The sequence below is a fragment of the Lipophrys pholis genome, assembly GCF_963383615.2.
Source record: "Lipophrys pholis genome assembly, chromosome: 3".
Lineage (NCBI taxonomy): Eukaryota > Metazoa > Chordata > Actinopteri > Blenniiformes > Blenniidae > Lipophrys > Lipophrys pholis.
In genome coordinates this window covers 17,902,107-17,915,648 of record NC_137627.1, presented here as the reverse complement: position 1 = coordinate 17,915,648, position 13,542 = coordinate 17,902,107, and the positions used below count along the sequence as shown (strand labels likewise).

The window sequence follows — 13,542 nt, the reverse complement described above, 5'->3', positions numbered from 1 at the left end:
CCCTCTCCTTCTTCACCTCCCTCTTTTTGCCTGCTTCACGTTGCCTCCCCCACCACCACCACCCTGACTGTCCACACAACACACACAGTCTCACATGTTGACACCCAATCGAAAGGAAGACCGAGACACAGAGAAGGAACTCATGGAAATAACAAAAAAAGAGACATTTTAAACAGAGAGAGTGACAGATGGACGGCCTCTGTATAACATGGAGCCCTGCAGCAGGTACAGCTCGCACTACCTTTGTTGTAATGAACGCTCAAGAAAAAGAACAAGACGCTCTTCCTCCGAGCGCCGCTGTGCAGCTCGCAGTTTTGTCAGTACAACCAGGGAGAGGATGATCTGGCAGTCGCGGGCTGTTTTTTTCAACTCCCATCCTCTTCTGTCCAATTTAAATTCAGCGCACAGTTTTAAAAGCTGTGGCGTTTTAAACCCTCTCCCTGTGTTTTTTTTTTTTTTCCCCACTTTGCTTTGATCAGCCTTTGAGGTCCCACAGAGATGTTTCTTTTCGACTGCACTTTTAATGATAATGCACTGTGATAACTGGATCTAAGCAGACTGCACACTGAGTTCAAATTTTTGCTATGGTGTGAATTTATAGCTGTCACATAAGAACTGTAGAGCTCCTTTGATAAAGCTGCGGCTGTGAGATGTTGCAGTTGCGTTTTTGTGTTTGTGATGTTTTTGAAAGGTGAAAATACAAAAACCATAAGACGCAAATTCAATCTTGCATGACCTTGAAGTATGATATTCAATTCAATCAGCTTTCCTGTTTTGTTTTGGGGTTTTTTATTTCTCTGGATTATTCTCAGACCTATTCAGGGATAAAGTTTAAGGCTTCTTTTGTGAGGACCAAATAAAGACCTCCACAAAAACCTTGCAGTTTTTAAAAACTTATGTGGGCTTCAAATGAGGAGTTTGTCGGATCGCAACAGTTTTCTAAAAGTCCATCAATTCATCCATCTTCTATAATGCTTATCCTGTGCAGGGAGCCGATTCCAGTTCACCCGGGACAGGTCGCCAGTCTATCACAGGGCAAACACAGAGACAGACACACTCACATTCACACCCAGGAGCAATTTAGGGTCATCAATTAACCTCACATATGTTTCTTGGACTGTGAGAGGAAACTGGGGTACGCAGAGGAAACCCACGCACACACAGGGGGAACATGCAAACTCCACACAAAAAGGCATTCGTCTGTCATTTGAACCCACGACCTTCTCGTTGTGAGGCGAGAGCACAAACCACTGTCTTCTTAAACTCTCTACCCCATCTTCTGGTCATTCTGCAGATTTATTTTTTATGTTTTATTTTTTCATCTGGGTGAGGATAGTCTGTCTTCCTCTGACGGTGATCAAAGTTCCAGCAAACCAGACAAAACACAATCAATTATATTTATTTTATGATCAATCGAGCAGAGCTGCCAGATCACAGATCCAACACAGCATGTACTCACAATAAGGAGCAAAACTTAGGTTGGGTGCAGACTTCTTAAGGAGTTTAACATTCAATGTTTTTGCTCTTATTAGTGTTTTCTAATAAAGAATTTTTAGAGTTGCGCTGTTTTTTTGTTTTTTACTTTGAGATATAAAGTGGAACGGTCACAGTTATTTACCTTAGAACTGAGTTTGTCTTTGTAACATTTACCAGGACACACTTGCAAAAGAGATTATTAATCTCAATGTGTTTCTCCTGAATAAATAAAGGCAAATGAATCTGCATTCAGTTCTAAATATGTGTTTTCATGAAATACATTTTAGTTTTAAAGTCACATATCAATTTTGTTAATTATTTATTTGTATCATTTACACGTGTGCCTTTTTCTATCCAGCATGTTGGTATATAGAAGGGGGGGTCTTAAAATATTGAAATCATTTATATTCTATTTTAGATTTAATACACACAAAAATATTTTAATCTGTTATCTTGTGTTTATTGTTTAAGGTTTTAAGTCAGAAATATCAAAAACTATTAAGAGTACTTCATAAGGCCATCCTGTATGTTTTTTCAGAATGATCACAATGAACATTTTAATAATGTTTGATAGATTTTTCTTTATATGTGATAAGTGAAAGATTACCTGACAGACCAATTGATTTTTATTTTTTTTTTGCCGTTTAGGGTGGAAGTGGGGTTGACAATTCAAACTTCCTCTGGGATCAATAGAATAGATTTCTTTCCATGTAGAAGCGCTTTTTCTTCAACACAGAAGGAGTGAGCGCAAGCCGCACAATGGCATGGAAGTCCCAGCATTTTGAAACTGTGTAAAAATCCCCTTTTCATGCACAGTACTGAGTCAGAGGTCACTTTTAATTTTGCAGCACTCAGAGCCCAATTCACAATGATTTTTCTTAGTGCAGGAAAGTGGTTGGTATTTATTCGCTGGAGTAAAACACAAGCTGTAAAACAACACAGCTGGACTGTTTGAAAGAGGAGCAACTCTGTTCAGAAGTGAACAAATCAAACTGAAAACACAAATAAAATGCTGCAAAAATAACTAACATAATGATCACAGTTCACCTTCATTTCAAGTGTGCTCCCTCCTTTTATGTGAGGGTTTGTTTTCGGTGAACATATTTAAACTTACCATTTTACGGTCTGCATTTTCAGAGATGGATGTAGTGACTCCTGAAGTTGAAAGATCACGAGAAGATAAAACAATATATTGGTTCTCATTACATGTCATCAGACTCTTCAGAACCAGGCCATTATCAGGTTAAACTCGTTTTTTTCCCCAGCAGTCCTTCCCATGTTAAGTAGTTGCATTAATATTTCAGAGAAGGAATCTGTGAGGAATGTGAATTTGTGTGACTGGTGAAAACACTTTTCTCACTCCGCTTTTTGATCAGCCACTGAGCAAACTCTGCAAATGATTTGTCAAGTATTTTGTTTTTGCAGTACTCACAATGAAACCGGGTGTCGGGAAGGAGTAAAACTAACTCCAGCAATCTCCGGCGACATCTGAGTTCAGTTCATTTCAAAGTGCCGCACTCGTCCCTCCAACTGGCACAGACTGCTGTGCACACAACGAGTGTGACACAGTTTAAATATTGTTTCAGAGGTCTTTGCAGCACGCCAATGTAAATATCTGGGGATGAGCCGTAGCGACATAAACCTTGTGCCCACAAAGACAACAAAATTATGGCCAAGGCCTCGGGTTTCTGGAGCCGGTACGTGGAACTTCGAGATCATAAACAAACAACCAAACAGGCATTAGGGCATCTGTTTGTCTTCCTCCTCAGGATGCTTTGCTGCGGCTGGCAGCGGTTGTCGATGCACGCTCACTGCAAGTGGCCCTCCGAGACAGCGTGCAGGAGCTGCTACCCGGCACGGTATTTGGCTCACACGCACACTAAAGCTCTACACTTCTGCGAAGTGAACACTTTTGAAAATGCTTGTGTTTATTACCTGGGAATGAAGGCTTCTCGTTAGTATTCAGTGTGGTGGAACTCATTGTTCTCAGTCCTGACATAAGACCAGGGAACACGGGCCTGAGCCTTGTTACAAATGGATGAGTCTTGCGGCTCATTAGAGTTTGATTAATATTACAAATTAATCCACTGTGTGTGTGTGTGTGTGTGTGTGTGTGCGCGCGCATATTGTATTTCAGGAGTGTGTATGCCTCTACATGCTGGAAGCAGACTTGAGGCTGCTATCTGAAGACCCACCTCATGAACTGCCACAGGAAGGAAAGATCAGGTGCGTATCCTTTGTCTTTCTGTGTGTGGCCGCGTTTCCAGGTACCCGGGTATTTGAAAAAACTGCGATATTTCTCTGCGTTTGGGCCGCACATTTACACATAAACGTAGCTACGACTTACCACAAACGATAATTCCTGAAAACTCCTTCTACACTGAGGATCTGTATAAATTCCACGTTTCCGGTTGCATCTAAAGGGGGGTAGGCGGATATTTACATCACAATTCGTGACGTGGTGTTTTTTTCCAGGATTCTTATTGGCTATCATGGTTTCATGCTTCTCGTTACACTGCCCCCTACAGGTTTTGCAGCTGAAGATTTCTATTTTCTTAAAGGTAGAGAGGGAAATGTCCATTTTTGTAAAAACCCTCAACATGTAAACGGGTTAGTGTGTGCGTGCATGCCTGCTCTCTGATCAGCAAGCCACAGGTGTTTCGTGTCAGTGAATCACTGCTGTGCACTGATTTGCTGCAGCGTTTGTTGAGGGCACCGGCACCCAGCAGAGGTAATAGAACGAGAGGGAGATGGAGTGAGGGAAACAAAACGGCCGTTTGTTGTCTGTGAAAAGCAGGTGTCGTCTGAATGAAAACGAGCCTCTCAGGCCACAGTCACATCATGAGGTACAGAGACAGGGGCGCCACACAGAGAAACACAGGGACCTGCTGCTTGTTTTATCTTCTCATTTTCAGCACTCCCTCTTTTTCACTCCCCGTCTTCATTGTTCCCTCATTGAAGCTCTTCTCTTATGGCACATCTTTACCTCTCGTAAAACATTCCGTTATCTCACTAATGGCCTCATCTCCTCTTTTGTCATCTGCTGTTCCACCATCCCACCCTTCCCATATGAATCTGTATTTGCCAGCTTTTTCTCTGAGCCGACTGTGAAGCACTAAGCTGGCTGTGTTTTGGTCTCCCCTCCCCGCTCCACCGTCTCTATCACCTTCAATCCCTCTCCCAGTGGAAATGGCGCAGGGCTAATAGCCGAGGTGACACGGCCCTCAGTCCCTCTGTGACACACAGCGATCCCCTACTCTCTTAAGTGCTCTCTGAAGCTTCACAACCCCGATGTACTTCTGCGTCTGCTGCCCTGGCGCGGGCAAAAACCAATACTACATTATTGACGAAGCTGTCTGTCAGAAAAGAACCCTATTTCCAGCACCTCATCATCACACCAACATGGGATCCCACACAAATATGAGACAAAAACACATACATACAGTGCTGTACATCAGGACTGCATCCAGGAGGGGTCTAGTGGGGATGGTACTGGGCACTTAGTTGCATTCTGTCTTATATAATCCTACAGACACACAAACATACACAGTTGGCAGAAGGCCACATAGTTCAAGTCTTGTTCCATACAGCATATATGACATCATCAGACCTTGATATGCGCACAGACGGAAAAAAAATGGACAAACAGGTTCAACCGAGACAGCTTGCTGGATTGTTTATTTTCTAAACCAAGGCTTTTCAAAGTGTGGGAGGACGACGCCCCCTCGCAGAGCTTGAACATCATCGTGGCCCTTCCAGAATCTCTGAGTGGATGCTGGTCATCTTTGTGGTTTTCACATTATCTAGATTACAGGGACAGCTCAGGGTGAACAGATCCATAGAGAGAGGCCAGGTTAGGATGTTTTCGGACTTACTGAAGATGATGGATCTGTTTGACAAAGGATGTTGTTGGTGACATAAATATGATTGGTGTGACAACAAAGTAGGCGAGGGGATAGGTGAGATGGAGGATAATGACCCTCTGTGGTCACCCCAGAAGAGAGCAGCTAAAAGAGAAATAACTGTTATGAGCTGTTGGAATAATAGGCAATTAAAACAAAAGAAACTCTCATCTTGTGCGAGTTAAATGCTTTTAGTTTGAGATATCTGTGAAGACTTTTATTTAGTGCAGCTGTTATGGTTTGACACAAAATGTTTAATTGTATTTAATCTCCATTAAACCTCTCAACTTTCTTTGTATGATTTCTTTTAAACAATGTAAAGTAAAATATAACACCGGAAAAGCTATGTCCCTGATCCCTAGATTGTTATTTCTGCTGTACCCACTTGAAACTTGAGTTCTCCCATAGGAGTCGCACTTTAAAATCACTGCTCTAAACTAAATCATACAACCGAACAACCTTTGTTTAGAAATGTACAACCCCAACTCTAAAATATATTACACAATACACACAAAGAAAGGACAACGTTTTAAATAATTTGAATGAAAATGTAATTCCTATTTATTTTAGAAATAATCTATTTGAATTGGGTGGATTGATTGCATAGATATGGACAGAGAGAATACATAATCACTCTGAATCTTGTGGGGCAAGACAGCATATTTATGATGACATCCACTTAATGAGCATGAAGCACTTCATATTAACCATCTTAGTATTGTTCTAGGGAAAAATAGATAATAATGAAATGTAATTCTTTTTGTATTATAGCGACCCATAATGATGTGAAGAATGTGTTTGTGTTCAGTGTTTGCACAAAAGCATAACCTGTTTCCAGCAAATCAGTAGCAGGGAAATCATAATGCAATTCAGTGTTTAATGAGCTGCTGCCCAAACAATCTGCATTGTATGTTTTGATTCAATCAAGCTTTGTGATTTAAAAAAAAACTAACAAAAAAACACCCTGAAATCAAGCAGACGTATTTATCGCATGTATCTACCCGATGTTTTTGTGCTCAGGGGTCCTTCTATGCAGAGTTTGCATTTTCTCCCTGTCCGTGGTTTTTTTCTCCAAGTGCTTTATCTGACTGTCTTTGGTGACTTGGTGTCTGTAAATTGACGGTCGCAGTGATTAAGCGTTGGTCTTTCTCCCTGTGTTGACTGCTTGTTGGTGACCATGATCTCACCTTGCTTTCCCCGATTGAAGCTGAGATTGGACAATTTGCGTTGCGGTACTGCAACTTGAAGTAAAGCGGTCTGAAAGATAGGTGGCAGTACACAATTTCACTTGATCCTGTGGTCTTGTCTTCTCACACAGTAAATAACACAATAGAAGATGTGAATACAAAATGTATTTGAATTTGCTATAGATTGTTCATTCCAATTACACATCACTATATCAGTAGACATTTTGTTGTTGTTATTGGGGGTTTTTTATGACGGAGCTCATGGAGTTGATTCCAGCAGGAACGTGAAGTCATTAGCACCACTGAGATCAATTAATTATCATCTGAGTTCTGTGGCTGTTACACACATACCCAACCATTACTGTAGCTGAGTGGGCTGTTTAGAAAACCATCTCAAGCACAAGTGATGATAATTGTTGTGAACAGGCCAGCACCAACCACAGCGACTCAAGATGACCTGCTATTATCTAATACTAAACAGCTAAATAGAAATTTGTAATCTAATACATACCGTATTGTCAGATCTACACAGATGGCACCAATTATCAGTATTGTGTAGTGTATAGTGTTTTGTTTTTGGTTCCAATACAGTATGTATTCATATCACAAAGGTGCCGGTGAGCTGCTCTGATGAAATGAATTCCACAAAGGTCAACAGTATGTGCAACAATAGGACACAACGATGGGAATGTTTTCCAACTCACGTGAACAATTCCTCAGTGAGCGCAAATGAATGGACATTTTTAAATCAATGCACCATTCAGAGGCTGCAGTATTCCGGGGGAATTTCAGACTCCATGTAATGCTCCACGTGTTTGCATGTGTTTGTGTGCCAGAGGGTATTTGTGATTATTATTTGATGCACTTAGATTCTGGCTTTACCTGTGTGCATGAGTAAAACTACTTTGATTCCTTTGGCCATTCATTTCCATATTCATGTGATTCTCAGCGGACACGTTCACTGAAGTGTGCAGCCATGTCGCCACACAAATGTGTGTCTTTGGCAAGAGCCATCCCAGAGTAAACAAATCCCTCTCTGGTTCTTTTGCATAAATGAGCTGGCCTCACACACACACACACACACACACACACACACACACACACACACACACACACACACACACACACACACACACACACACACACACACACACACACCTGGCATCACATCTAGCCAGATCTTGCACACACTTGTAGTCTTTAACACCTTAGGGGACATTGCATTGACTTCCATTAATATTCTGCAGATGTTTAAGCTCCTATCACAGTGCACTGTGACATATCTGTATCTATTATTTATTTTCCTGCATTTTCCAACTCATAACCCAGTATTAGAGAGATAGTGGGTTTATTCTATTATTAGTTGTAAGTACTGGTTACCAAAATAAAAGCAGACAATACCCTCTATTCTGACCATAGCATACTGTAACTCTAACCTGAAAACGATGAACACAACTGCCCATGATGTCAGTGTGCAAACACACTTTTGTCCCCCAAACAGTGACAAATAGCTGTATTGAGTTTGTTTATTCATTTAGTTTCATCATGAATAATGGTTTCATTCAGCTGTGTTTTGGTTTGTGTAGATGAACACAGCGTGTCTGGTTTTTTAAGTGTTTGCGAGTGTTTCTCCGTTTGCTTCAAGCTGTCGTCCAAATCCCTCCTTCATTTTTATCTCCCTGGCGTCTGACAGACTTTCTCTTTGTCGCGCTGACTAATGTGATGGAGGTAATTGTCTTCCTCAGTCCTGACTCTGACTCAACTTGTGTCTCTCTGTTTCAGGAGTATCGCCGACCAGCTGAAGCGATGTCAGTGTGCTGGCCTCCCTCCACCAGAACTGCCAGAGAAATACAGAATCTGCCTCGCAGCACCATTACCAGCACACAGGAGAGGTGCGCTTTTATGTTGAGGAACAGAGCAAAGGTTTAAATTGCACCAGTTCTGCGAACAAACAGACCTTGCTTTCCGTGTCTGTGTATGCACAGGAGCAGAAAAACGGGAGAAAATGGCCTGAAAAAAAAATTGAAGGCGATAGAGAAAGAACTAGCGAAGAAGAGATGATGATTGCCAAGGGAGAGCTATGAAGCCACGTGAGCAACAAGATAAGATGAGGGGTTTGTGATTAGAAGAAAAAAAATGTAAGCGCTCAAATTGAATGAATAGACTCTTAATTCCAGGGAACACGTTTTCATACAGAAAAACTAAACTTTGCAGCTGTATTCATGGAAATGTGCTGGAATGTGTGTGTGTAAGTGCCCGGCTCACTAAAACTCCAAAACATTCAATAATGATGGCAGAAATAGTAGATAGGTTTGGTAGCGATGTAACATACGCATACGTCCAACCTGCACCTGAGAAATCCTGCGTTCTTTGTTCATTAAGATCAGTTTGTTGCTTTCAATGAAAATAACAAATGAAAGAAACAGAAGTTATTCAAGGACAATGTGTGTTTCTTCTTCATATTTTTGTTTTGTTGTATATCTCTATTTCTGTTTGAACATGGAGTGAGGACAAATTAGAATAAATGCTCGACAAGGACATGGAAAGAAAATAAAAGCAACTTGTACAAGATTCTGCGGTTTGTTTTTTTCTGAATGCCTGAACATTTCAGCCTTTCCTTCTGTCTTTCAGCTGTTGTCATTCCGATCTTGGATCAGAACCGAGTCAAAGTCATCTCTGTCATACTGGTGAGTCTTGACATTCAGTGACATGCATCTGTCTGTTCATCTCCTTTAGGAGTTTTTTTGGACTTTGGGAGAGAGAAAAATAAAATCCACACAAGGAGAGCATACTAATGCCTGACCTGTATTTGAACCTACAAATTTCTTGCTGTGAAGCCAGAGTGCTAAACGCGGCAGCCACTTTATGACGTTCAAGTTTAAACAAAATGTATTCGCAAATGTGCTTGAGTAGTCGGTGTAGAGGCAGAGCAGCCTGCATGACCTGCGCTCATACACCGCGCTGAAGAATATTCTAACCATTTTTTGTATTGTGTGTATCTCTGTGTGTCTCAGGTGGCCTGTAATCCTCTATCTGATCAGGATGAACTGCATCTGAATGTGTTGGAAAAACATGTAAGCTCTGTCTTTCTCCCTCCCTTCTTTGGTCACGCATGTGAAAAACAGTTTGGCAGCACTTGTTGCCTTTCTGGAATAGCTTTCTATTTATTTAGCTCAACACATTTTGACACAGGCTTGCTTTGCAGATAGGAGGCAGGGTCCACAGTGTTTGTTTTCACTGCAGGGCATTGGTTTCTTTGTGTAAAACCTCAAAACATATTGACACATACAAGACAAGGTAGAAATATGTGCAGAATGTACAGGAGGAAATCTCACATGTATAAGAAATGACTCTAAAGAAACGATTCTTGTCGTGAGCAAAATACTTTTCTTCATCAGTGTCCTTTATTATAGGCAGTACCTCTGAGTGTTTGTTCTGTTGTATGACTGAATACAGTCATTTTTGATTATAATTATTTTCGATTTAGATTGTCCTTCCCTCTCATGGAGCAGGGCTTACCAGATCCTCCAAAATAAAACTAACTCGCACAGAAATTGTTTTGTTTTCTATTGCAAGTCGTCCCACACTTTAAGAATCACTGGTTTATCGTACTTTACAAAGTTCTAGGTGATATACACTGGCTTGGGTGAAAGCCATTGAAATGTCATCGTTTATTTGCATGATTTCCATCCATAAACATTTAACTTTGATATTTCTGTTTGTTTTGTTGCTGTAAAAACTACATACGTGCACGACGTAACAGGTCTCAGTGGCGTGCGTGCGAGTCCAGGCTCTTCAGGCAACCTATCAGAGGCCTCCCCTCAGCCCATCTCCCCTGCAGTCTCACAATGCACTGCTGCACCTCAACGTCTCAGAGCAGGACTACTGCGAGCTGGACCGCAACATTTTACAACTCTGCGGTATGTTGCGCTCTCTCTCATAGACATAGATATCATGCATTTCCCAGAGTCTCGAAACGCAGTCCCATACACACACGTCTGCATGCGAGAGGTGAGATATGTTAATAGAGTAAAGCTCACCTGGATGAAAATCTCTGTGAATGTAGATGAAGTCTGTCAGTGCCATAAGGGATCTATGACAGCCACAATGTGAAAACGCAAATACAGTTTAAAATGTAACGCATAGTAAAAGATGTCCTTGCAAATAATTGATGGTAATTTTCAACAAATGTGAGTTTCCATTAGTCCCCTTTTCTTCTTACGGGATCAGCCTTGTGTTTCTGCCTCTCTGTCCAACTCTGCATCGGCAGTCCAAGCAGTCATCCATCCCCTGTCTTGTCTTCATTATTAGTTTCTCTGTTAGCTGGTTCCTGCTCACCCTTCCCCGACTCGCTGTCTCCATGCATCCCTCTCCGGATTGCTTTCTGTCCTCTCGCGTACATGTTCTGCATTCCCATTCATCCCTCATGCCAATCTGCCCTTGGTCCTCTGGTTATTCCTCCCTTCACTCTCGCTCTCCCGGTCTCCCTCGTCTCTTTCAGGTGAGCTCTATGACCTTGATGCAGCCTCTCTCCAGCTCAAAGTCATCAATTATGTAAGTGGTTGAGATCACTCATACGCTACCACATGCACAAATGCACATGGCGAGTTACATGCAAAACATCCTTCCCGATGACTTCCTCCCCTCTTCCTGTCATTACCGATACCACAAGCTTTTTATCACACAATTACTTCATCACTTTCCCCATAGCTTGTCTCCTTTTCCATATATATGGTACACCCTCGGTGAAAAGCAGGCGAGCAGAGGGTGTCAAGATTGATTGCGGCGAAGAAGTGCTGCTCAGAGAGCAGCAAGGAGCGCTGTTATCAGACGGCAGCTAAAGAAAGGTGCAGGGATCTGATGACAATTTTAACATATGGGATTATTCAGAGATAAAGAAAAGAGATAAAGACGAGGCAAACGAGAAGCGGGAGACTTGAAGGTTGCTTTACATCAAAGGAACAAAAGGCTCAATCCATCATAGTCCCATAGAGGCTCAATGAATTTATTCACATGAATATTTTCTTCACGCTCAGCATCGCAGTTAGTTAGAATTTTTCTTACCAACATTTTGTTGAATCAAGAGGTTCAGTCAATATGGTTTTGACATTAAATACCAAGAACGTGTGTTATTCAGAGCTGAAACATCGAATCGATTTGTTTCTTTAGCAGAGATTCTGCCGCCTTCTCTCGAGCCGAGTTCAATTTTCAAAACAAAGAAGCCTTGGCTTCAGTTCCTCAGTTTGGAGGATACGCTGCTTTTATTTTTCTTATATAATAGCAAACAGAGTATTTTAGGATTTTTATGAAAAGAGGCAATTCAGAGAAGCAATGTTTAGCATTAGAAATTGTTTTATATACATACTGTAAGTTTATTTCTGACTATTTTATAACCCCAAAAAACAGAATGATGAGAATAGATTAAATGCAGAGAAGCAATTTCCCCAAGAGAGATCAATAAAGTAGACCAAACAATGCCTTATGGGACCCTGTAGAAATAACCAATAGTGGCATCCTGTTTGATGTTCCTTAAAAAAAGAAAACATTGTTAAAAATTTACATTTTCACATTATTTTTAATTTTCAAGAAACTCTCTGAAGACAAGAAAAGATTACAAAAACAAAACAGCATCAGAGGATTTTCATTTTTTCACGTCCCTCTTAAATTACTTAATTTCCATGGGAAGAGATTCTGTATGAGCACTGGTGAAACCAAACCTTCTTTCATGTGGACAATTAGTGAAGTCAAACTCCGCGTCACCCATGGGAGTAGCTCAGTGGTCTGCAGGTAGCACCACTGTGGTGCTGTTGCTTTGTCGTTGTCATGTACTTGCATGTATCGTCCTTCAAAACATTGCAACCAGCATTTCTTTACTTCAACTGATCAAGACGCGATGGAGAGGTTGTTGTGGTGCAAAAGCTGCAAGGGCTTTAAAATGCATTTTGAATGAGACATGATTTGTTTTGCCTGCTTGTTGTTACAGATGGTTAAAAAAAAAAAAAAAAAAATGGGGTTAGTGGAGGCGAGGGGAGGAGCAGAGGATGGAGAATGGAGCAGGGGATTGTTGCTTCTGACGAATCGGCGGTTTGGTGGGAAGAGCTTGGGGCGGCTCTTATGGGATTAACAGAAATTTGAACTAAAAAGAGGGTGGAGGGGCTTGTTGTTCTATGTGGGTACAGAAACATGCTTTATATGTGGGGGTATATGTTTGTAGGTGTGTGTGTGTGTACATGTACGCATGTGTATGCAAGGCCTTGTGATTCTGAGTGGTGGGTGTGTGTGTGTTGGCAGTGGCTGGTGTTTATTCCTGTCCTGGTTGTTCTGCGTCCAACTTAGTGAATTACAGGGAAGGAAGTCTTGTGAGGAAGTGCAGTTCTTATACCTATCCATCATGTCTTTGCGTCCAAACTGTGCGTGTGTACTTAGGTGTGTCTTACAGCATGGTGTCACCATGCATACAGGAGTGTTCTGACACCTCAGAGTTATTCAATCCGGGCAGGTGCATGAAATATTTCATCACAGACAGCAGTAGGGAACCAGAAGCAACTCTGCAGGTCTGACACGTGGACGGGGGGGGGGGGGGGGGGGGTCATTACCAGGAAGGATTCACACCTCCACACAACATATATTTGTGCACTCACAACCAACTTTTTCTTGTTTGTGTAAGAATTTCCAGGTTCAAACTTAATGCAAGAGAAAGTCATTTATACATTTCCATTGTCTTGATTCGATCGCCTCTAATAACTAAATAAAGGTTATTATTGTAACTCCAGAAAAAAAAAAAAAAAAACTGCTGAGTAACGACTGTTGTTTTTATCAGTTTCGCATAAAAACACAATATATCTAAAATTATGCTAATGGTTTAATTATCAATGCTTAAATTAATAAATCTCAGTCACACAAGTAGGTCCTCATCCACATTCGAACGCTTCTCCAACAATACTGAACACGATGCTGACGCGTCGCCACACCCTCGC

General features: G+C 41.4%; 1 protein-coding gene across 1 annotated transcript in view; it reads left to right on the top strand.

Moving 5' to 3' along the window:
- pde2a (phosphodiesterase 2A) overlaps positions 1–13,542 on the top strand; it is a 120,876-nt gene that overhangs the window by 84,594 nt on the left and 22,740 nt on the right. Inside the window, exons 3-9 of the mRNA XM_080460602.1 lie at positions 3,246–3,335; positions 3,614–3,702; positions 8,348–8,457; positions 9,197–9,252; positions 9,580–9,639; positions 10,329–10,485; positions 11,067–11,119. Coding sequence (XP_080316728.1) covers positions 3,246–3,335; positions 3,614–3,702; positions 8,348–8,457; positions 9,197–9,252; positions 9,580–9,639; positions 10,329–10,485; positions 11,067–11,119 — 615 coding nt within the window. The remainder of the gene's footprint in view (positions 1–3,245; positions 3,336–3,613; positions 3,703–8,347; positions 8,458–9,196; positions 9,253–9,579; positions 9,640–10,328; positions 10,486–11,066; positions 11,120–13,542) is intronic.